The sequence below is a fragment of the Bombus pascuorum genome, chromosome 3 (genome assembly GCF_905332965.1).
Source record: "Bombus pascuorum chromosome 3, iyBomPasc1.1, whole genome shotgun sequence".
Taxonomy (NCBI): domain Eukaryota; kingdom Metazoa; phylum Arthropoda; class Insecta; order Hymenoptera; family Apidae; genus Bombus; species Bombus pascuorum.
The window spans coordinates 2,480,174-2,504,535 of NC_083490.1; the positions used below are offsets into that span (position 1 = coordinate 2,480,174).

General features: G+C 44.8%; 1 protein-coding gene and 1 long non-coding RNA gene across 4 annotated transcripts in view; one reads left to right on the forward strand and one right to left on the reverse strand.

The window, feature by feature from the left end:
- Positions 1-58: 58 nt before the first annotated feature.
- On the forward strand, positions 59-418 carry LOC132904957 (uncharacterized). Its single transcript, XR_009657704.1, has 2 exons — positions 59-189; positions 252-418. It is a non-coding gene; the product is annotated as an uncharacterized LOC132904957 (long non-coding RNA).
- A 770-nt stretch (positions 419-1,188) lies between these two features.
- The window catches only part of LOC132904944 (rho GTPase-activating protein 20-like), a 179,372-nt gene continuing 156,198 nt past the window's right edge, over positions 1,189-24,362 (reverse strand). For 2 of the 3 annotated variants that reach the window (XM_060955795.1, XM_060955797.1), the window contains 7 exons: positions 8,434-8,622; positions 6,255-6,410; positions 5,960-6,177; positions 5,537-5,663; positions 4,320-4,981; positions 3,943-4,241; positions 1,189-3,744 (listed from right to left, as the gene is read on the reverse strand). In XM_060955795.1, the coding sequence (XP_060811778.1) occupies positions 2,570-3,744; positions 3,943-4,241; positions 4,320-4,981; positions 5,537-5,663; positions 5,960-6,177; positions 6,255-6,410; positions 8,434-8,622 (2,826 nt within the window). In that variant the 3' untranslated portion in view covers positions 1,189-2,569. The remainder of the gene's footprint in view (positions 3,745-3,942; positions 4,242-4,319; positions 4,982-5,536; positions 5,664-5,959; positions 6,178-6,254; positions 6,411-8,433; positions 8,623-24,362) is intronic. The other variant, XM_060955796.1, reaches the window with a different exon arrangement.

Here is a 24,362-nt window from a genome sequence, read left to right on the forward strand (position 1 = left end):
GACCGAGTTCAGCCGGAACCGACCGAATGCGGCCTACGTACGCCACTAATGAAAAACACGTAATGCTGCGTTGCGCGTAACGCGTAATACAATAGACCGGGATGCGTTGATCGTAAGTCGATGTTGTGTAATCGACAATCCGATGTAGTCATTTTGCGATTCCCATGCGATGATGCATCTCGCTTTAAGGTACGTCGGTTGCGCGTTTCTAAAAAAGAACACTGCTTAAAACAGCGATATTTTTTTTACAGCTTGTTACGCAACGAGTATGACACGAATTGCTTGTATAATTCGATCGTAGCATCGAGATCCAAATATAAACATTTTTATCTACTGTCACGTAATATGTATTAATTAACAGATTTATTATCCCTTTATAACTGAAATAAACGTTACTCTGAGATTGAACCAAGTAACAGCATCGATGTGTATCAACTGTACGGCAAGAGCAATCTGTGCTTCTATAGAGACCACTATCTAGATTTTATAAAATTAATTAATGATACTGTGGCAGCCTTGATACGATAATCATACGGGATTACGTGGTTTAATTCAAGGTTTTGTACAGTGATTTGTCGAAGCGCTATGCGCAAAATTACTATTATTAACCATGCCCCAAGGATATGCCGGTTCTCTGTAAAGAGGTGTGTCCTGGTAATACGGAAGACGCGGTTTTCATTTTCGGCGAAAGTGACTCGTTATCGAGTCGGCTTTATTATCATATGTATATGTAAGTTCCACTTACGCCAAAAGATAAAGCGCTCTGTCTATAGGCTTTTTTTCCAAATTAGGATCTAAACTGTGCTTCTTTAATTGCTCTTCATTCTAGGAATGTACATTTAGAGTATGAGTCGATGATTTATAGAAAATCGCGTTCACATGTGATATTACGTACTCTCAGATCAGGTATAGGCTTGTCTAATTGAAGGCTAGCGAATTCCTCGTAATCCATAAACATGGTGAACGCATTTTACAGATAAATGCTGTATACGAACATAACCCCATTTATTTGAAAGAATTGATCAGAACAAGAAACGCATATTCAGGTGATACTCGCGCACTGAAAGTAAAAAACACGATCGTCCACGATGATTTTCAGGACTGATCATTGAAATTCTTGCAGCCGCTCGCCAGGGTATCAGCAGGATGCGAGAAATGAATATTGAATAGAGTCGAAACACACACAACTGTATAAAATACGAAATATATTTACTTCTCATAGCATGTCGTATAATTTAGATAAGTATACATACCTTACGGGCATTGCATAGGGTATATCATATACGTTTAGCAATATAAAAGATTACAGTTTACATTAATATATACAGAGAGGAGCGAAAGATTTGGATAGCGATCGAACAGCTCCGTTCAACTTTCGCGTGTATCTTATAGTTTAAGATAATCGCCCTTTTATTCGCGTACACGAAACACTACGATTTATATGTTCTAAGTTTTAAAAAAAAGATAGAAGACAAAATGACGGTATAATTATAATAAACAGAGTGAGAAAGAGAGGAAGAATTATTTAACTGTCATGTTTATTCCGCAATGAATCAATTTCCTGTTAAGAGACGAGAAGGAAACGTGAATGTATTATACAAAGAACACAAGAGGAAACGCGATAGGGGGGGGGGGGAGTCAATGTTGTTTTCTTGTTTGCGCGAGTTTGCGAACGTCGGACAATCTCGAAATTGCGGAACATATCAATACAGAGATGTGCGCTTAGCTATGTGAACGTATTTAAAAAGATGATGTTAGGACGACGAATGGAAACGAACCTCGCTTTGCCTTTTCTGACGTAGTTGCAATAACATTTGCATTTTATTATCGGGATTCGTTCCGTAGATATTGACGCCTGATTCTCCCTCTCTAAACGGCAGTTCGCATTTGAATATCGCACAGATTGTGTTTTTTTTTCTTTCCGCATAGTACGTGTACTTTACACATTATATATATATAAGTATATATATATATTTTTTCTTCTCTATTTTTACAAAAATTCTTCGCGTAAGAAAAGAAATTACGAATAATATCATCTCGACGCAAGTCTTGTCCGCTACGATCTATACTTAATAATAAATGTCTCTATATGAATAACTAATTTAAAAGAAAAAGGGAAACCTATGAAGGCTCGTGGAAGCACCCTGAATCACTGTATAACAGTCAAGTCCTATCGCTAGGAAACGTCAACAATCGATAGCGTTTTGTGACTTACGATTATACCTTTAAACTTGATTACTTTAACTCTTTCGATCTGGTTTACGTTTTGACAAAACAAACACTAAGCAACTCTATATTATTCTTCGTTCCTCGGTGAGCATACAATTCAATATTATACATATCGCTATTCTTTCCGATATCGTACGTGCGTTCCAGTTTGGACTAGTTTCAGTCGTAACGAGATCCCATGGATACACGAGCCAACGTGCATACATGATCTCGACTTGCGACTTTCTCGGTTCTTTGATTCTCCCGAAGTGCCAACATACATACAGACGCATTATACGTACACCACACACGACACACAAACATACACGCGAGCGCGATTCTAATAGCTCCTCGTTTCGTATTAAACATAACTCTCGTCATCGACGACGGATCTTCCATATCCTAGATGCCTGGTGGTAACAGAGGCACGAGGTTGAGGAGGCGGACGATAAGGAGGAGGCGGTGGTAAAGACCTTGACCTTCCCGCTACTTTGTGTCTGTCCTCCAGATTCATGTGTACCGGTGGCAGATGCCTCAATCTCGGTGGTAGTGGTGGTGGTGTATCCGGCCACGTTCTCTCCTCTTCGTCGTCCTCGTCACCGTACAAATCGATCGCCTCGGCTTGCTTGAACGAGTACAAATCGCTTCTCTCTCTCGAGTCGTATATCTCGCTCGTTCTGTCCCTATTTCCATAGATGCTACTCTCAGATTCGTATCTCTCCGTACGCGTCGTTTCTTTGTTCACATATATCTCGCTCTTCACCTTTTTGAACTCGTACAGATCGCTTCCCGAATGGTAGCTACCGTTCTGAGAGACTGGTGACTCGCGATTAACATACATTTCCGACTTGACCTTCTTGAACTCGTTGAACCGTTCCTTCTTGAATTCGTATCTGTCACTGGACAACGTCGTGTCTCCCGACAGATCCTGTTCCGAATTATGAATGGAGACCCGTTCCGTACAGATGTCCTGTTGCGTGGCTCTTTCGTATTCTGTTCGAAGATCCCGCGTTATGTCCAGTTGCGAACTCCTGTAGATGTCCTTGCAATTCTCCATGTTCTCCTTCATAGAATCTTGTCTCAGATACTCCCTACCGTAGATATCCTTCTCGTCGAACCTGTCTTTACGATGATCGTGTTCGTCCAGCTTTGTTCTTGGCGTTCTCTTCAGCTGAGCCCTCAGCCAATCTTGCCTCTGAAAATTCGGATTAGGGTAACCGATGCTGCTCTTCTCCTCCCTGAAATTATGCTCAACGGCGCTCGTGTGATGATTATTCGCCGCGTAGCCGTTCATTCGCTCTTCCCATCCACCGTAGACACGGATATACGATTTGCTGGTAGACTTGTCCTCTTTGGTCAGAGACTTGTCGAAGCTGGATGACGAGGCATTCGCGGCAGAGTCCTCGGATCCCACTGGAGACTCTGGGATGAACAGCTGACAGTCCGACAGGGTCAGACCAGAGTCTCTTGAAAGAGACATGTGGTCTTTACGCGGTGGTTCCGTCAGGTCCAGGCTGTCCAGAGAAAGCCCACCTGCTGCAACGAGAGAAATTCCTCAGTGGACTATCGAAACACTTACACGAACTGAATACCAAAGGAACAGATGCATACTTCGCTTCTGATTCACTGAGTGAAGAAAGAAAGAAGAATCAAAGAAAAAGACTAAGAAGAAAAAGAAGAAGAAGAAGGAGAAGAGGAAGAAGAAGAAGAAGAAAGATAAAGCAAAGTGCTCACAGTGAAGGCTATCGGTGCTTTCTTCGGCTCCACTGTCGCTGCGTTCCTCCCCAAAGAGCTGCGTGACGCCCTCCCCAAACAGGACTTCACAATGACGAATCAACATCTCCGTCAGTGTAGGGATCGCCCTGCTCTGATTCACCGACGGATTTGGCGACCAGAGTAAGCTTGGTCCACAACACACGCCCAGATTACTGGCACACATGAGATTGTGCTTCGACCTCCGTGCCACGTGATGTAGAACGCAGATCAGATGCGATAGCAGGGTGTAATTCGCTTTGGGCAATCTATCTAAAATACTGAAATCACCGATATCCGTTAAATATCGCACAAACACAAAGAATTTCTCGTTACTGTAAAACCGTTTCTTTGCTTACTTTTTAATAGTTTGAACAGGATTTGGTGTATCCAGGCTGTCCATCCAGAGAGGAAATAGGTGGGAAGTTAGCAAAGGGTCCGGTAAGGATCTCAGAAAATCTTTAAGGAGAGCTGCCACGGCTATAATTGGAGCATCTTCCAAGCAACTGGGATCTCCGGTAGACTCGATCTGATCTCGTAGTTCTCGAACGATTCGAACATTCGCCGATTTTCTGAAGATTCCTTGCGTGAATGGTCCCTTGGCGAATAATTGTTGAAGCATCACTAACACAGGTTTTGGCAATCCATTTTCGTCGAGCCTCGATAAATTGACTCCAAACAAACTCGGGTTCAACGAAAGGGATCTCCTCAATAACCCAGTGATCTTAGACTTGTTCTTTTTTACGGGCGATTTTGGTACCGGCCTGAGTATAAAGTGGCACGTATCGTGTCCACTTTTGTTGCAATGCTCCAGATCGAAACCTTCCTCCGCGGACAGCGTGTGTCTTAGATTCGACAGTTTGACGGCGAAAGGCCTCTCGTGTCCTATCAAAGGATACGGCGCCTCGTCGGCGGACGTTCTGGCCCACAGCTGAAAAGGTCCTTGAAGATCCAAGAGACGCGTGGCCAAATTCACACAGGCTGCCGCTGTCATCTCGGATCCCACCATGATCGTCTTACACTGCAAATACCAAGATGGGACGCGGATGTAGCTCGCAACACGAATAACAGGATTGCTCGGAGAGAATCGTAATCGCGCGCAACACAGACATACAGCAAGGAGAATACGTGTTGGTACACGCGATTATAGTTATTAGGGGTTACGCGAGAGTATGCGTTCACGTTGACCGCAGCTTCTGGCAAACGATAGGCGCTCGCCTGTTCTCTAATAGAGGTGTCGAGCGGCGCGTGTATTTAAATACGACGCGCTGGTCGATAATGAACCTCGACCGGAGGAGCGAACACGTCGTACAAAGGCCGCGAGATAGAAGGAGGGTCTTTTTAGTAGAACCGATCCACTCCAGCGTTGACGTCAATGATATAAAAGGGGCATCTGAAAGAAGAATGCCTCCAGGAAGGTCAAGCGATCGAACTACGGTCTCTCTTGGCGCGCTACGATGTGCAAAGAATGGACCGTGAAGGCGTGACCGCGTGTATCTCCCTCTCGTTCGGCTTTGAATACGCGTATGCGACTGTATATTGCGCGCAACGACGGAGAGCAGTATGCAGTACTTACGTATTCCGTGTTCGTGTCACTGTCGTGATACACGACTTGAATGTTCGTGTCGGGCGGCTCCTTCATACTCTCCTCTCGTACGAGTTCGGTCAAACGTCCCCACCAGAGATCCCTCGCTGCAGCAGTCCTAAAAGAAACGAATAAACGTTTGTGTGATGCGCGATGTCGCGATAAAGCCGACACCTCGACGGTTAATCGAACGATATATCTCTTTGCCGCCACCCTCGAGCGGTTTCTCGTTTGCGAGTTTATTGCGCCACTAAAAGAATTCTGGCTGGAACCTCGAAGCTACGCGGAGTCGCGACGCCATTACGAGTCCAGGTAGGGTGTAAAGAAACGTGAAAAGGGTGCAATAACACAAGAGAACGAGATACCAACAGCGTGGATAAAGAAGGCACTTGTAAAGCATCGGCAGGCACGTACATAAAAGTTGCGACGACGTTCGTAGTGGGCCAGCCGAGGACGAAGCTCGTTTCCTGAGATTTGCTCGTTTCGGCCACATCCTCTATGTGCCCGGCAGTTAGCCATAGCTCGCTCATTCTTACGGATTGTTTTAGCTTAAAGTTACCGCCGCTTCGTGCCTTTGCTATGAGCAATAGGTCGGAGAAGAGAAAAAGGTGTCTGTCCTGGGATTGTACACCCTGTAAACACGCAAAAGAGACTGTATTATTACGATGAACTTAAACGTAATATTTGAATTACCACTACGATCACTCACCGTGGTGAATTGTACCGGAGTCTCCAAGAGGAAAGTCCTCGGCGGAGATTTCGGAGCCGGTGAGTTGTTGGACACGTTTAAAGATTTCTGCGACAACACTCTCGTCAGCCTTCCAGGGTTTCCGCCGTTCCTCTTGCGGATCAGACTCTTCATTTTCTGAAACGAAACAGACCGCGTTGCCGCATAACGAACTCAATAACAAACTCTGCTATATTTGAACAAGGGCGATACCGTACCGCCGAGAAGCAAAACAAAATTCCTCCGGTTCGACCTAACCAATCCTTTTCGATCGCCGTTATATTTGTTGCACGAAATATCACGTAGGGAATCGATATTGGAAATGGAAAATATCGACGCGGTATCGAGCATCGTTGGCAAGAGATTAGCATTAAATTATCCGTTGGAAGGGGCGCTCTTCCGTCAAGTTACCGTGTTAAAGGGTCACAAAGCAACGACTAATTTTGATGCTCGGATCTAGGACATAAATTATTATCATCCTCGCAGCAGGCGGCTAATAACTGAACGCCAACGTGCCAAGCCGCATTAACTTTCGGATGACTTAACAGCATTATTTCACCGGCTCTCTATTCACCGACGGCGAAGCATCGTTTTTTTCAGCAAGGAACCCGTTGGAAATTTTCAGCAAAGGCTAGTTCGCATTCAACGTTGTTACTGGAAAACAGTAGAAAATACCGATTTATATCGAAGCCGTTTAGTAGCAAAATTAAACGACAGTTTACTAGATGTAAAGTTCCAGTCGGGAGATTCCATCGGTTACCAGTTGCTTTTCCCGTGACTTCCGCCGATGTCAAGACGCGCAGAGACGGATGAACAGTTACGCCTGACAAATAACCCCACCAAATATAGCAAGAGGACGACACACGAAATTACAAACGACCATAGGGCAGGCTGATTAACATATTTCGCTTTGACGGCGTCGAGCGTCAGATTTGTGTCCCTCGTCATTCCTTCTTGGCCTTCTTCTGCCTTACGAAATCGATGCTCCTCGTATTCCGTTCTCTCGACTAGATCGTAACTCGCGATCGTTTCTGAAACTATCGGTTCTCTACTAATGCTACTACTTGGTTGTTGCGTTGCATCGAATTATCGTATGTTAATAAATGCCGTGGAAATCCAGGTAAACATACCGATGACTCCAGATGATTCTACGTGATTCGTGAAAGCGTTCTATCATCGTTCTCAGGAATATGCGCATGAATGTGCAGAGCAGCATTGAGAAACGCGAGCACGCGTCCACCTATGCGACCAGTGCAGTGGATCCGTGATCTCGCTAGATGCCCCGTAATCCCTGCTCTTGACAATACGTACTCTTTACGCCCAGTATGCAAATTAGGCTGCGATACACGTGGGACGGTGACACGCCGCGCCGCGGCAAACAGTGTTGTCGTTCGTAGACACGAATGAAAATCTGTATCATCGACTCGCGTACTTTAATCATTGCGTATGATCAAAAAGGAATTCGAAGGAGAAGAAGAAGAAAACAATCAACTCGAGATCGGCAATACGAAGTATCGAGTCACCATCTAAAGACAAAGCTGAAGACTCGGCGTTTACCATTAGCTTCAAAGATTGAAAAATGAAGCAAATGAAAAAGTTGTCCAATCTGAGAAGCGAATTGCGAATAAAATAACTGTTGGGTCAGTTAGGATTCGCGAAATGCGAATTGTAAACTCTAGTAGTTAGTGACTGTTTAGAATGGAGAATTTCGACGATGAATATAATTTGCAGCAGAGCTGGACCAGTTTTATGGATTAAGTATGCATATTTCCGGGTCAAAAAGCACAACTCGCTTCCTAGCTAATCTAGCGACGCTGTTTTTTCATGATGCGTCACATCCATCACACGTGAAAATGGCATAGAAAAAGATTCCGTGAAGTGGCTTGTGAGATCCGTGGGAAACATCACGCGTGTTGAACGCGCGAGTGTTTTTCACGAGTGTCAGGAAATATGCTGTGGGGTGCTCGTGAGAATCGTTGAAACTCGTCGTACGATATAGCGTTCTTTCCTACTTCTCCCATAACTGTTACATTTTTTAAGCAACGAACTTTTTACGCTCATTTTACTGATTTTCTCTACGTTGGATGAATCGCGATGACGAGGAAGAAAGTTTTATGCGCGGATGTATATGTTAGTAAAGCGCGAAGAAAGGGACAAGTACCGTGGTAAGGACATCTCGTTCGTGTAGCCGGAGGTTATCACCAGGAAAGAGCTCCTGGATACGGTGAAGATCGCCCTCGAGCTGACCACGTTGAAGAACGGCGCCACTCCCGACGCTTCCGTTTCCGTTCTCCACTAGGTTTCTCGCCTCCTGGCCTAGGTACCTCTCGTATTCGGCCAGCCTCTGGACCTGCAACATTTAAAAAGCGTTTTCTCGTTAGATCTTCTCAGTAACTTGTTTCTCTTTGCATTCTAGATCGTATCATAGATTCGCTGAAATTTTACTATATTTTATTCGTACCAGGATTGCGAATGTAGAACGTAGCTTCTTCTCTTAAAAATGACAAAAATGTTGATCGATATTGTATTCGATATATTTTTTATGTTTTACCGACGATGATCATTACCTGTTTGAAAGAAGCCTGACCTATTGGAAATTATCGAATAACAAGCAATATCGAGTATTTTTATTCTTTCCCCGAGATATTTCGCATATTTATCAGCGATATTCTTAATGACATATTAGAAAATTAAAAAAAAATCCAAAGAATAAAACTGAAAGCGTACAATAACCAGAAAATTATTCCTTTGCATTACCAACTCTCGCACGCTCTCGAGCAACCAGGTTCGAACGATCGCACCACAGTAAATCGATGAATTTTGCGCAACACTCTGCGAAATCCCTCTACTTCACCACAATTACGATAATGTGAAGTTCTAATGGTAAGATTGTGAAAGCAGGAAAAGGAAACTATTGGGAAACAGGGAGTGTGTTCGTTTTCCTCAGCGATCGACGCACGAAGTTACTCGGTGATATCGATCGGTGAGTCGTAACGCGAAATGCCGCCGCGACAAAGAATCGACGCGAAGTTTTTCAATCGCAACGATCCGGATAATCGTCGTCCGCGATACATCCAGGCGAGTTATGTAAATTCACGGCGACTCACCGTTCAATCACGTCGTGCCGTTTCGTTCGAGCTAACTCTGCTCGCTGGAACGAACTTCTGCCGACTCGCGACCACGCGATCGGTTGATTCATTGCTTAATTGCAACGAGGCACGAGCTGTTCGCATCAGCTGTTCGAATTTCCGTTACTGTTTACGATAACCGCCCACGGATTGGCCCAAGCTGTAGACCCGTGCCAACGTCATATTATTGTAAAACAATTTCATTCTCGAACTATGTACACTCGTGAGTCTTAGCTCATTTTTATTTTTAACGCGACTTCGATGATTTCACGTCGATCATGAACTTCAAATTTTATACAACTGCAGAAATTTGGCAGCACGAAAATGAAATATGATACTCGATGGAAACAATAGTCGGTCGTTGAAAAATAAGTTTACTCTTGTCTTTCGTGAAATAAATAACTATTCTAAGAATCACGAGCGGGGGATGTACACGTGAGACATCGACAGAAATATCGTGGTGAATTGCAATTTTCCCTGACTAGTCGATTCGTCAAGGGTAAGTACGCCGACGTTTTTACATTGCTCCGTTTATTATCCGCACCCACACGTGCTTCGAAATTTTCAATTAAAATGCGACCACCGCGGAGCGTACCACCCACACAGAACCGGCTTTCGTAACGAAAGTGTACGTACCACTTCTACGTTCGTGTTCCGCTGCGTGATCGAACCAGGAATCGGATTTGGTATCCATGGTCCATGTACGAACGAGGTAATACGAATCTACTCAAAGCCGGTCAAATCGCGGTTAATCCCACAGAAGGCAGAGGCTTAAGACGAGCCGCTAACGAACCCAAATTTCACTACGTCGTCGATTATTCGATGATCGATCGTCAAGGATTGAGCAATCACATCGATATTATCATAAGCCAACGCGTGTATTCCATAGTATCCCCTGTGATACAACGAGATAGTGAAATCGGTCAAGTATACGTCACGTTTGAAGCCGCTGAACGAACTTTCGTCGTTGGCAGAGAATCACTTACGAAACGTGGAAATTCTTCGATGTCTTAAAATTCTGTCAATTGTGATCTAGCGTTGGAAGAAAATACGCGAAACGACGACTATTTTCTCCCAGCGATATAATTATAAAACGAACGTCCGTACTCGATAAATCAGTTGGAATCGTAACGCAACCTCCGCAAACATACGCGGCGATCAAATAGTCGGATAGTTATATAGGCGATGTAACAAAAAGCGAGCAATAGCGACGGCTAGCCGATCCAAGAACGGGCTCTATTCGCGATAGATGATCGAGCAAGAGGCAGTTCGTAACGTAAAACAACTTAGAGAAGACAAGGTTAGCCGCGAAAATTGAACTAAATTACAAACACCTGCGAAGAATACGCGGTTAGCGATCCTTCCCCTCGAACTTCGGTGAAAGACGTTTAACTTGAAATTACAGCTGGCTGCCAGCGAATGGTTTGCGGTAACTCTGCGCCCGAGTTGATTACTTCTTAATAAGGTACATAAGTAGTTTAGATAATACTTAGGTAGCGAACTCTTTAGAGATTTCAGATTCCCATTCGTAGATGGTGCATCGTTTGATTAATTCAGAGCCTCGCCATATCGTGGAAACTGCTATACGATCTCAAACGGTGTTTCAAACTCGCAATTGCTTCGATTCGTTCGATCGCAACAAATTCTTCTCACGTTCGGTATACCTACATTCGACGAGTCGGACATGTAACCCTCGTCCATGAACACGTCCACGTACTTGATGAACATCTCGATCTACGAACGTCGATCGTGAAATACGTTTCTGACAACGACACGCGACAACACGCCACGAAAGAAAATATACGGGACAGCTGCGGACGTCGAGAGGGAAGGCGTGACGAGGACCGGTTGCTCGCCTCAGAGCTGCCAGACTGACTACAAGAACGGAGCGAGATTTCGCGCGCAACACACCTCGCCCCGTGATACATCTTTCGCGTGCAATGAATCATCGGACCACCGGAAGTAATCGCTTCCACCTGAGTAGAGAGTGTACCTCGTATGTCACCGCTTTTCTTATCTATGCGCCTTCTCGCGTGACGAGTACCAGGAGATGCGCAGAACGCGTGGTCGAATACGTTCTTTTTTTTCGCCATCGTGTCTTTTATCGTTTTTTATCGAGATGGAAAGTTTTCTCGAGTGGGCCGACCATAGAGCACGATCGGGCGTTCTGTGTCATCGAGAGAGATCTTGTTCCTTCGACGGAAGACCTTCGCTCTAACCTGCTAATCGAATTAGCTGGTATGATGCGGAGGAATATTTTGGCGATCGTGGAAAGAATTCTCTGTGGAGAATTTTTTTTTTAAATACGTACAGATATTTAATAAATTTAGCCAGGCTAGAAATTTGTTAAGAATTCTACGAGATTATCAATTAATCTTTTAATAAATCTAATACGCATTTAATAAATTTGAATACACAAAGGAGACATTTAAGAAATTTATGAAAAATTCGTACTAAATTTATTTCTTAAAAATTCCTTAGGCTTCGAGAATTTTCTACAATTCGTAAAGTATTTCTCTGCGATATTGCAACTAACAATAATCAACAAAAATCCTCGTAATTACAGATATTAAAAATTATCCGAATATTTTCCCTTTATCATCTAAAAATCCACTCTTCCCAGGATCGGAATAGCGCTTGATAATCAGGGTCATGATGGAATTCATTCTAATCATAGTTCCTTTTCTTCATTCTCATTTTACTGACGCTAGTTAGGTTCGCGATAATTGCCGTGTTCGACGTGCTTTACGGGAGTCGGAAAATTTCTCTTTCACGGAGTAATTTTTACAGTTTGACGCTATTGGCATTCTTCGATGCGTATCATCGACCACGAGGCCACATCCAATATCCTCTCTCTTCTCTTCTTTACTCGTTTTCTTTCGTTCCGTTTCCCATCGTCATTGTTCCAACGATACGTACTTTTACGCGGCATTCTTACACCGGCACCGTTTCTGGGCCCGTTTTCGCACACTTTCACCGCGCCACATCGATTATATTCTTAGGAATAGCTCGAACATGGAACGCGGCGTTGTACGCTCGATCGACGATCGATAATCGTTATCGAGTCACGAGCTGGCCCACGTATCACGAGACCGAGTCATACGTACTTATTTTCTTCTATTTCCTCTACAAGCAACGACACATAGTCGCAAAACGTTCGTACGAACGTACGAAAGCTTCGAATCGCTTTCCGTACACGATATTCTTCGTTCGATCGAATCAACCGGCCTTTTTGCTCGACCAATGTCGAATCAACTCGATCGATAGAATATACAAGTCTTTCGCGTTAAAACACATGGAACACGTGACGCACTCCAGTTCCCAGACATTTTTCTCAGAGGTTGTTACCGATTCGCTAACAGCCTAATTGAATTTTTTTTTTTCAACGTTCTGCAGACATCGGCTAGTACATCGCTAAGAAACACACGGAAACGAGATATCCCGTGACACGTCTGAAATATGTACGTTCGAATTCCAGAGGTTGAATACTAATACCAGCAGCTTTCACGATGAAACATTTTATACTCCGTTTCTTTCTTTTTTCGTCTAATCCCCATATATTCGAGAATCGTCCGTGTCTCTCGAATAAAAGAGAAGAAACACCCGTCGTCAGAAGCACCGAAATCCTCGATGCCACGGTTCGTACGATTCGTTCCAGGGGCACAAAGAGTTTCATCCCAATCGCGCCTCGAGATCAGCGAAATAAATACTTCACCGAGCTCGAGTGCTCTTCGGTACAAAGGAACTTCTGCTGGATAGGTCGTAGAAGAAAGAAGGAGCTATTCTAGGGAAACCGTAGGAAGATTTCTTCTTGCAGGGTGGCTTTTCGAGGGGTAGGTGTCCTGACCATGCACAAGAGGCTGCTTGTTAATGCAGCTCGACGAGCCTCAGGATGCCTTCGCATATTAATCAGCGGCACAAAGGAGCGACACGTATGTCCTGGGGACTCGCGAGAGCAAAGAAAGCGACGTGTGAAAGAGAGAGAGAAAAAAAATTGGTGAGGTAAGGAACGTACATTTCGTTCCGGAGAGGATTTCGACGGCGCTACAAGCGCCGACCGGTTAAATTATTGCTAATTAGCATAGTAAGCACGCATCGGGAGAAAAAAGGAGACCCAAGAGGTACGTGTACTTTTCTATTCGAGAGAAGTTGCGGCTCGACGAGTCGTGTGTGCGCTCGTAAATCGAGCTTTCTGGCTCCGGGCGTAGAAATCCGATTCCGCGTATTATTCCCGATGCTTTGCACAATCGACGCGTCTACTGTACATTTATCGCGAGACCGCCATTTTTATCCACGTCAGGTCGACGTGTGATCTTCTAAAGTGCAACGAGGATTGCGTGCATGCAGGCACTTCTAGCGCAGAATAAAATTCTCGATAACGTAACCCAAATATTTCTACATGCGTACAATTTTCTTCGTTGTTTTAGTTCTGGACGATCGTCTTTTGTTAACGCTCTGTATATGTAAGCCAAAAATATGACAATCAACGAGACGATAAAACCTGTGAAGAACAAAAGTTAATACTCGTGTAATACTCACGTACGCAAGTGCGGAAACGTGATGAAAATAACTGATATATAAAACCTGCAACTATCGTACTCGGTTCATCGCGAAGAACGGCGACGACAACTGTAGGATACACGGTAGAATCCTTTAACCGTTGCCAGCGATTCTTCTCGAGTGACGAAACCTAGGGAGCCCGTTGCTTTTGTGTCGCGCTGTACAAAGAGGAGAAAAAGTGATCGGGCAGAAGAGGGCTGGCGGCGGTTAATTTGTCGGCCGGCCGGCACGATAATTTGCCCGTCGGGGTGATCAATCATTTAATTAGTCAGCGAGAACGTGCCCGCGGCTGGAAATTGTTCGAACGCGGTGAATGGAAGAGAAAGGTCGCGGGGATCCGCGGTGACGGCCTTTTTGCCTCGGCTTCTCGGCGATACGTCCACGAATGCATACATCAACCGGTGCCTGGAATACGCACGGATATGGTATATATACCTCTTGGTCATCTATCTGGAAGCGTACTTAAACGTATCTACCGTTATACCATGCTCCAATCGACGACCTCGCGACTCCGAGCGTTCGAGCTATTTCTCGACGGACTGTTTACGCCTCTGCGCTGTCCAGAACGCGATGGCAGCCCGGATGACTCTCGATCGACCACTTGGCTGACCTCTCGAGGTCCACCAGCGGGTTCTGATTAACGCGACGTCGGGATAAGAATCGTGAACGAGAATCAAGAGGATGACTGGGTAACGGAGAACCGTTTCTTTCCCTGCGAATTTCACGGGTCAACGTCTCTATGAGCTAGCCAGGTTCGATTGTTATCGTGTTTTCTTCGAGGAGATAACGAGTTTGCTGGTTAATAGGGATCCCTTCCATGAAACGGTTCAACGGTTCAACGGTGTGATGATTCCTAGCTTTCTTGCTCCCTACGAGTGTTCTCTGAACTGGTAACCTCTTTGTAGCGTTATTTATCGTCGCGATCTTATCTGCGTTCTCTTTCCTTTCTTTTGGATCTTATACCGACCACTTTTCTATATTGCATCGTAAAACGAACGCGATGAAGCAGAGTTAAGTGCAACGCGAATGATACGTAGAGCTGCGAATAAGACCAGCAAGATGATACAGGAGCCAAGACGACTACTTTACTCCTACTGCTCGATTAATAAAACCTGACTACTGTGACCGATAATACGCTGCGGGCGAAAATTCGCACGAGAATGAGATGGATATATTCCGTTACGACTGATCGAACCGGAATCTTTCACTTGCCTTCTTTCCAATCTCTGTACGATACTTGGTACGTTCGTTACAAAGCTCTGCAATGCCACCCGTAGAAGAGAATCGAGCGCTGCGAAGTCGCAATTTTTTTTAGCGATTGCGGCAATCGCGAACGGCGAATGGAAGTCAACGTGGCCCCGAAGGCTCGACGCAGGCTGGAATAACTTTTTCCATCCAGCATCCCGATGTTACGAGAACGGAGAGCGTGGACGGGTGGTACTACATACGCACTCGGAACAAATTGCTGGGAGGCTGACGCAACGTAGAACACCTGTCTGGAAAAGTTACAAAATCCGCTTCCTGTGGCGGTGATTTACGCGGCGACCACGGTTAGATTTACATCCGAGAGAATCGATATCAACAGAAACAAATCTTCCTTCTGTCCGCCATTGGAAACACCGATCGCTGGGTCGATCAATAAAAGGCTCTCTCGCCGAGCGATTCTACTCCAAGAAAACGTTCCGTTCGTTCCTCGTTCGTTTCACGGGTATATCCTTTTATCCTTTCCTTCCTTCTTCGCTCGTTTCTCGCTTCTACGCACGGCTGGCCGATCGCGGCGGTTCGTTTATATAACGTAATGGGCATTAATAACACGGCATCGAGGTCAAATCCACGCGGAATGCATAACGCGCGTACGAATGTCGAGGAATGCAACGTGCATTACGTACGATATATAGGCGTGCATAAACGAGCACGTACAAGAGGCACGTTGCAAGAAACGCGAGGATATACGTCGACTACCGAAGGGATTACGAAACACCGTATATCTACCATGGACGATAATTCCGCCGCGATCCAGCTGGCCCCGTCAGGAATATGTAATAACGCGAAAATAAAGCCCAAGATCTCGTGGAGATGTTCGACCGATTCGATCTTGTCCGACGCCGCGTTAATCCTCTTGCGGTCGTCGAATTTTTATCTTTCGATCTTGTTCGAAAAAGATTTTTTTAATTTATCTCGTTTCGTCGTAATATATTTCAAAGTTACGTTTCATTAAATTTGCACCACGAATCAAATATATATATAGTTATTGTTACACGATACCGATAACTGCATCTTTCACGAAACTTTATACACGTGTTTACGTTGTACCGGTCATAAAAATTATTTATATTGCTGCGTACGGAATACGTGTGCGTTATACGTGCTAATTAAAACGATGAAAGTATCTTTACCAAACAACGTATGTCCTTTTATGTCGTTGGAAAATATTCGAGATTTTGTCAAGCGCGTCACCATAAAGATCGTATGCATCCAAGGCGAATACCCCGGAGGGTGTCCCATCGATTTCTTCGAAAGAAAGTTCGGTCGTAGCCGTGACGCGCACGGTGAACCTGTTCCTCCGGTCACCGATCCATTGAAACGAGCCTAACGGACGAGGAACACGACGATATACACGCCGACTACCGAGAGCCGGATTACGAAACCTCGACTATCCGCGAGCAACGATAATTCCTCGACGAAGCCACGACACGCTCCTCTGCCCACATTCGCCTTTCGCCATTCGCGTGTGACGCTTTACAGGAACAGAAGAATCTTCTTTGAAAGGGTTCGACGACGATACAGAACGCGGCTGTACGATCGAATCTTCTCGTCTGTTTCAAAGTCCGCGAGTTTTCTTGCCAATATTTCTCCACGAGTCTACAAGACATTCGGAAAAAGTTGATTTACGTTCTCAATTTCCACGTATCGTGGCAAATATCATCCGTTCGTAGCTTTCCACCGATCGCAAAATATTTTATCGAACTCGTCGAGTATTTCGAAGAGTACGCTGCCTCGAAATCTGTCGGATAGTGCGTGGGTGGATAAGAGGAATCTAAAATCTGGTCGTGGTCCAAGAGAAACAATAGCCAGGGAGAGACGATCCCATCGTATTTATTTATTATACCCTCTGCTAATCTGGATGAAAGACCACGATCGCAAATCTCTAACCACAGAAACGTATGGAATAGTCGAGCTTTTTATAAAAATATCGAACAACATTCCAAAGCGTAAAATATAAGGACGATGCACGTAAGCGGGAACGATGGTTACTTGGGTCGAAATGAAGCGATTCCAGTAATGGAAGCAGGTGGTCGCGTAAAAATTCACCGGTGCACGATGTTCATTCATTAAGCGCACGCGATGGTAGAGCACGGCGTGTACGGATACAGTTCGCGGCGTATAATAGTAATACTCGAAGCGGTCGAGCGAAGGCAGTGCCAAGCCTTGGCTTAGATTCCACCTTTGTCGCGTACGCTAACTCGCGATCAGTGGCGTAGGGCGGTTCTTAAGTCTCTCCCTCTCTCTCTCTCTCTCTCTTTCTCTCTCTCTCGAATCTTGCTTTGTACGGTACTTTCTCCGCGCAGCGGGATTGTGACACGTAATTGCATACTTTCGTCGACGGGTTATGATGAAAGTTCCAAGCAGAAATCAGCGGTCTTTCGCTTGCCGTACGGTTCTTTCTCGCTGTTTCGCCGAAAACTTATTTCCTTTGCCTTCGTAACGAGCAAAGAAAACAGATAAAACGAGCGTAATTTCGATACCAAGCTAACTGAACAACAGCCGAAGAACCAGGAAACGATTGAATTTCTAGCGAAAGACGAGAAAACGTGAAAGACCGCGATTCTACGCCTCTGCGTTTACACGTACACACCTTTACTATTTAGCGGCACTTCGTAATAACAACTGGCAAAGGTATTCGAACCACGACCAAGGAATCTCATTCCGTTCACCTCGATGACGGAATTCCGATAGCGGAGAGGCTGACCGAGCCTCTGTCATGCTTAGAAGCTTCGTGCCTTACCACGATCCTTAGCGATTCAGCTACAAACGTTCAACCCTGTCGTCCCGGTTTCTAACTAACAATATAATCGATCTCCACCACTCACGTTCGTCTTCCAAGACTTCTTTTCAGATCTACAACCGTCGAGTTGGACACCGAGGCGAACGATTTCACTTCGACTTCCCTTCCCTTCCATTCCATTCCATTCTGGAGAAACGCGTCGAACGTTACAATTTGTTGAACGATGTACGATCGATCGTGAGCCGTCTACCTGACGAGAGAGATCCAGGCTTTAATCCTTGACAGGTAGAAGAGTCTTATTAGGCACAACGTATACCGTTAGCCATTCGGTCGGCAGACGGCGGTGGAAGTCGTGTGACCTAGCGTTTCATACGCGACCACGAGAAGTTGGCACGCGTGCATTTCTTCTAATCGCGTTGGCCAGGTCTCTGTAACCGATTTTTCCACCTCGAACAACGAAAGTCGGAGCGTGTCGCGTTCGCTAGTCCGATCACAGGGTACCGCACACAGGTTGTAGGTTAACGGGTTGAAGACAGACGGCCCGTACGTTAACGGCGTAACAACGATAACATTGTCGAGGCACGAGCGTCGCGTGCTTTCTCTTCCAGTCGTTCCATACTCCATACCGAGCCGGGTATCGATCGACCGACAATAGAGACAACAAGACTACTCTTGTAAACATCGACTTGTGATAGACATTCTGGTAAAAGTTCCGCCTTTCCGATTTAGCGTTACGTACATTTTTCCGAAAGATTCTTTTTTTCGATTGTCTACTAGAAGAGGTCAGAGGTCATACCGTAGGAGTTTAAGTTTAAGAAACAAGATCCCTCAAAAGAAAAAAGAAAAATAATCTAATTTGACAATTGAGTGGGGAGAAAGAAAGAATCGAAAAGTTGTGTCGTCGGACAAGGAGAATCGGTGCCGATGAAAGGAATTTGGTGAATGGGAGTGCCACGACTCGTTTTTCCACTACAATGGCAGTGCCGTAAGAGATAGAGAAGAACTGGAGAAAGAAACAAACTCACTGCATACGGTCCGCGCATCGGGAACAGTGGAATTTCTAAAGATCATAGTCGACAGCTACAACCACGATATCCCAAGGTGATCGAGGAGGATCTGTCGATATCGAAGACGAGCAGAAATTTCGAAACCTATCGAGTAAATTCCCTACAGCGACATCGAAAGTCTTTGACGTCATTCCGTGAAAGAGATGCGACCGATAATTGCGCTTCTCCTGGCAGACGTCCGAGCACACCGCCCACGATTATTCTCTGGTGTGGAAATTCGAGCGCTTTCGAGTTGTAAGTCGTAGCAACGACGCGGTCGTTGATTCGTTCGGAAACGGAAATCGCGTGGAAAGTTCCTCCAAAGATTCATAGCTCTTACTCGCGAGATATTCATTGAGCGAGTGGTCCGCTGAAAGAAACGAGACTTCTCTGTAACCTCGTAAATAGCTCTGTTTACGAATTTCTGTCCATCGCGTATCCGTTCCAAAGACTCGGGCGTCGTAGCGCCACCGTTAAATTTGATACGCAGTTAAGACAGTAAAAATGGTGTTTCAATCATGGGGTATTGCGTACCTCTGGCATTTTTCGTGCTTCTTACGAGCTGTGTTCACTTTCCGTGGTAGAAAAATCGTGCAATTAACGCAATGTCGAAGGTATCGACGAGAGGGACGAGGCGAAAATCGACGAGAAGCAGCAACAAGAAAGAAAAATCACGATCACGAGAGGAGAGAAAAAAGAGAGAAAGCGCAGCGAGATTGGTCGGAGTAAAGTCAGAAGTTTCACGGTGCAGATCTGCGATAGCGAACTGAACGACGACAGGAACAGGGGAGGAGGGAGAGGTGGGTGTCCTTGAAACATGGTAGTTAACCACCACCAGCATCGACCACGAGGGACCATTACCATCGTCATGGATCTCGTCCAAGGGAAGAGAGCTTCGAACGTAGATTAAGGTGCGTGCACGCGCCCCCATCCACCGATAACGCTATCGAGGCAAAATCAAAGCTTATCTAGCCTAATTTTGCCTTTCATCCAGATTTTCTGCTTATCTTTCTACGATCCTCCGATTATTGGGTTTTGCTGGTGATCTGAATTTGAGAAACGCGCGCAGGACACTGTCACGGATTAACGAAGCTCTGTACGAGGAAACGATTGGACTTTGATGCTATTCCGTTTGGTTGAACATCTCTACGAACGAACTGTTGTACAAGTGGAAGGCGCTAAACGAGGAGTTTGCGAACGATCAGTTTCGAGTTCGGGCCTCTCGAACGATAACGATAACTGTCGAGAGAAACATTGGTTTTGGAGCACCGATTGTCGCTCGTTCGTGAGAAAAAATTAGCCTTTATCGAGTACGCGATACTCGACAGAGGTCGATGCTCGTGCATAAGATAAGAGCTAAAACGGAGCGATTACAGGCGGACGCGAGATATTTCTCATTTTGTCTTCTTTCCTTTTTTTCTTTTCTCGTTTCAGTTTCTCTCAAGCTCGGGTCTAATAAATAACGGGGAGTTTAAAATCGCGAATAAAAAATCTGAACAATGTCCGGGAGAAACAAAGAGGCTAAGGTCTCGATAGAATCGTTGCTGTAAAAATAGATCGCGGAGCGGATCGTCGGTAGAGTCGCGGCACCTTTTTGCTCCCGTTCGAGATCGTAAATCGGCTCGTAGCCCAGGGCAGGTAGCAACGATACAATATATAATTATAGTGTAACGTACGATTTAATTCTCGTTCGGGCTCGCGCAAATTATTCGCGCGTGCAACACTCGTCTCGGAGAAGGCCAGGAGAGAAGAGCTGTTCGAAACCAGTCCGGGCCGCGCGAAATTGGACCGAAATTTAAAGGTCCCCCGCGTTCCTTCTCGCCTTTTTCTTCCTCTCGAAAGGCTCTCTTCTCTTTGGAACGCAGCAACACCGAGAGAACGCTTTATGCAAATTTTCTTCGCGAACGCGTTCGACCATGTAGCAAGGTCGTATTTTAACGAAAATATCGACCAGTTTGCCGCTTCGCCTTTCGTACACAGGTGCAAAATTACGCGTAATAGCGGCAACTCTCGAATCGAACAACTTCTTCTTACTACCTGACGACGAAGACTAGAACGACCTCCTGGATGGAGAGACAAAAATTTCCTATTCGACGTGGATTCGTCGTCGAGCGAATGCCGCGAAAGAACGAGCGGATAGAAGAGACGCGGAAATTCTTGCGCTTCGCGTCACGCTCTTCCTATTTCAAGAAACGAGCACCGCTTCTGACTACTCTCGGCGACGCGAGGGCTTTGAAGACCGCCAAGACCCTTACCAGGAAATGCACACACGGAGCAACATAGAGACCAACTTCTATCTCTAGCAGGTCCGCCTCTCTATCCACTCTTCTTCCTCTTATTTCTTTATTACTTCGGCTCCTCCGCCGCCTTCTTCTTCTGCTCTCTGCTCGAAAGAGCTCTTCCCGTTCTTGGTTCGCGGCTCCGAGAATGATTCCTCATTCGTCACGAACAGGTGCGGACTTGATAAACGAAACTGCTTCGACCGTGGTCTACGTGGAAATTAGTCGCGAGGAAGGAAATAGACGACCGCAATAACCGACCTGACGCGACGCGCCTCTAATCGGATCGAGTTTCGCGCGGATCGTTAACTGTTCGCGATGAAATCGTGTCGAGAGATGCTACTTTGTTGGTGGTAGTCTTGATGTCATCTTGGAAATTCACGTTTCGCCGAGTAAACGATAACCGTATTTTGATTAGGATTCGTGGTAGACATCGATCGTTTACTAACAAAACCGTAATTCGCCAGATACTCCGATCGTCTCGTTCTTTGGTTCGATCCTTTCAATAATTACATTCAGTGGTTAATTGATTAATTGCCATAGGAAGAGCTTTCCAGGACAATTGAAAATTTCGTAAAACAAATCGTTGCGAAATTTTCCATAACCTAACTAAAAATAGAGAGAATTACAGAAAAATTATACTGCGTTCTCTGGAAATATAGCCAAACTTATATAGAAAATTTTAATCTCGCGGTCCACCGTCGTATCTAATAATCGTTCAATTTAATTTTTGTCTCCTAAAAGCGGCGTCTCTAAATGAAGTTATCTTCCTGAAGGAGAATTTACAATAAAGAGGAAGAACGTAGAGTCTTCTAAGAAAAACTGTTTTGCTTTTAACGCTTTGTATACTCATTGATCTCGTGCACCCTGGTCATGGATTCTCGCATTAGGGGACGTTTACGACGTATAGGACGCGCCGACAGCTGCATAACGCGTCAAGAGAAACACGCGAGAGTGTAGACACGTACAGAGAGAATCGCGGCGCACCGAGTGACTGGCGCCTTTAACGAGCATACTTTTGACATCCTTAAGAGGGATCCTATAAAGCGCGCGAAGGGTCGTGACAACGACCTTGTTGACGTCCGACCAAGGAGAATGGCCCTTAGTCATCGTAGGAATGTCCACTAAACGCATATACGGCTGCCGATGCACTTCCTCTATCTGCCAGAAGTTTAAAGGAAACGACGCGGTTACGCGTATCAGCTGTGTATCGAATATTCTTAATGGAACCCACGGATTCGTCTTTCGAGTAATGGAGTCGACTATTTTCTTTAGTTCTAATACGTCTAGCGGCATGCCCCAAATTTCGTCTATCTTTTAATAAATCTCGGATAGAATCAAATTCAAAATTCAAAGTGAAAATACATAAAAGATATAACTTAGAAAACACGAAGCTGGCACCCCGCTGGGGGTAGCCACCCACATGCTATATTTATTTTATTTTATTTTTTTTATTTACCAATGAGATATAACACTTTACCAAATGTCCTTCAGGACAAATTGTAAAAACCAAAATAAAATTGAAAAAAAGTGAAAATAAAAGAAAAAAATTTAACAACTTACTCGTCGTGTTTCATGAAAAATGAACTCTTACTTTGACTCTATACCTCGTTGTATATTAAACGAGTACATCGCGAGATATGAAATATTTGTTAAATGTGACGTTTTAACGACAAGTCTGCTCGATAATTTCACGTCTACGTACTTCACGGAATAACAAAGATTTAGAATTCTATGAAATAGGACCGTGATGAAAAAACATAGATATTCAAAACAGTATACCGATAACGAAAATAAATGGACGATGAAAGGTGTATCAGGTGGAAGGTGGCGATTCCCGGAAAACGCGCGACAAGACAGCCGGCAGACTGTGCGCGAGGATTGCAGTCAGCATACGGTCAATGCACCAGCCCAGTTTTCAAAATAACTTCAAACGCGCCTATTTGCCCGTCTCGTTTCCACCATACGCCGTCTTCTTCTTTCCCATCGTTTCACGGAATCGAGAATATCCCTCTCGGACATTCGCAGACTGTCTCTTGACCAGGCGCCAAATCGCCCACTTTATATTTGTGCACCGACACGGGAATATGCATAGGCCGATTCTATAATCGTGCGTGGTCTACCAACTGAATCGCTTATAAATACATCACCGAGACTCGGACGTAATTGGAAGAAATTTCTCGGCAATGTGTGCGACTACACGTTTCTCATATAGCTTTTCTTACCTTGTTCAGTTTCTTCGAGCGGACGCGGTTGCAACTTCTTAGCAAGACCCTTGATGTCTTCCAAAAACACTTCGACGTCTCTCCCAGACACATTATTAACACAATCAATTAAGATGTAGTTTAGAACTTTATCCTGATAATATTCACGAAATATAGCTTAAAGTAACGATATACAACTTTCGCTATCACAGAAATTACAACTTGCCCGAACATGTCACAAAAATAAAATTCAAAATGTAGTTGAAACACATTTTCAATAATAATAATTAGAAAATACGATTTATAATAATAATTTCGTAGTAATATTCAATTTGATAGCAAATGCTAGTTAAATAATACTGCACTGACTAGTTAAAAATAAATTGTTCGTTGGATCGTACATCGCACAAACACGACAAAGTCGCGTTCAAAACACACGCGTGTATCGTTAAGATATGAGACCGGCTTCGAATGCAACCAACAGGATCGATGCTTCGAGGATCGACTGACCACGAGTGACAGCCAGGGTTGCAGGCTACCGATTATCGGAGGGAACACTCTGGTGGTCGGTAAAGAAAGTAAAGCTACCCCTAAAACATTAAGCGTTTACAGTCGGATTTCCTTTCGCTCTTTATCTCAGTGACGTAGAAATCTTCAAACTCCTGGGTGCTTATCTATCCTGCTCGGCTTTCAAAACGGTTGAATAATGTTGTTGGCAGTTGGCGGGAATGATAGGAACAAGCCAATAAGGTTGATCGCTCGAGAATGCAATCTTATCGATCATACGAGGCATTCGAAACAATTTTATTCTACGTTTGCAATCCATCTTTTTATCGATCGTTGATGGTCAAAAATATAGCGATTATT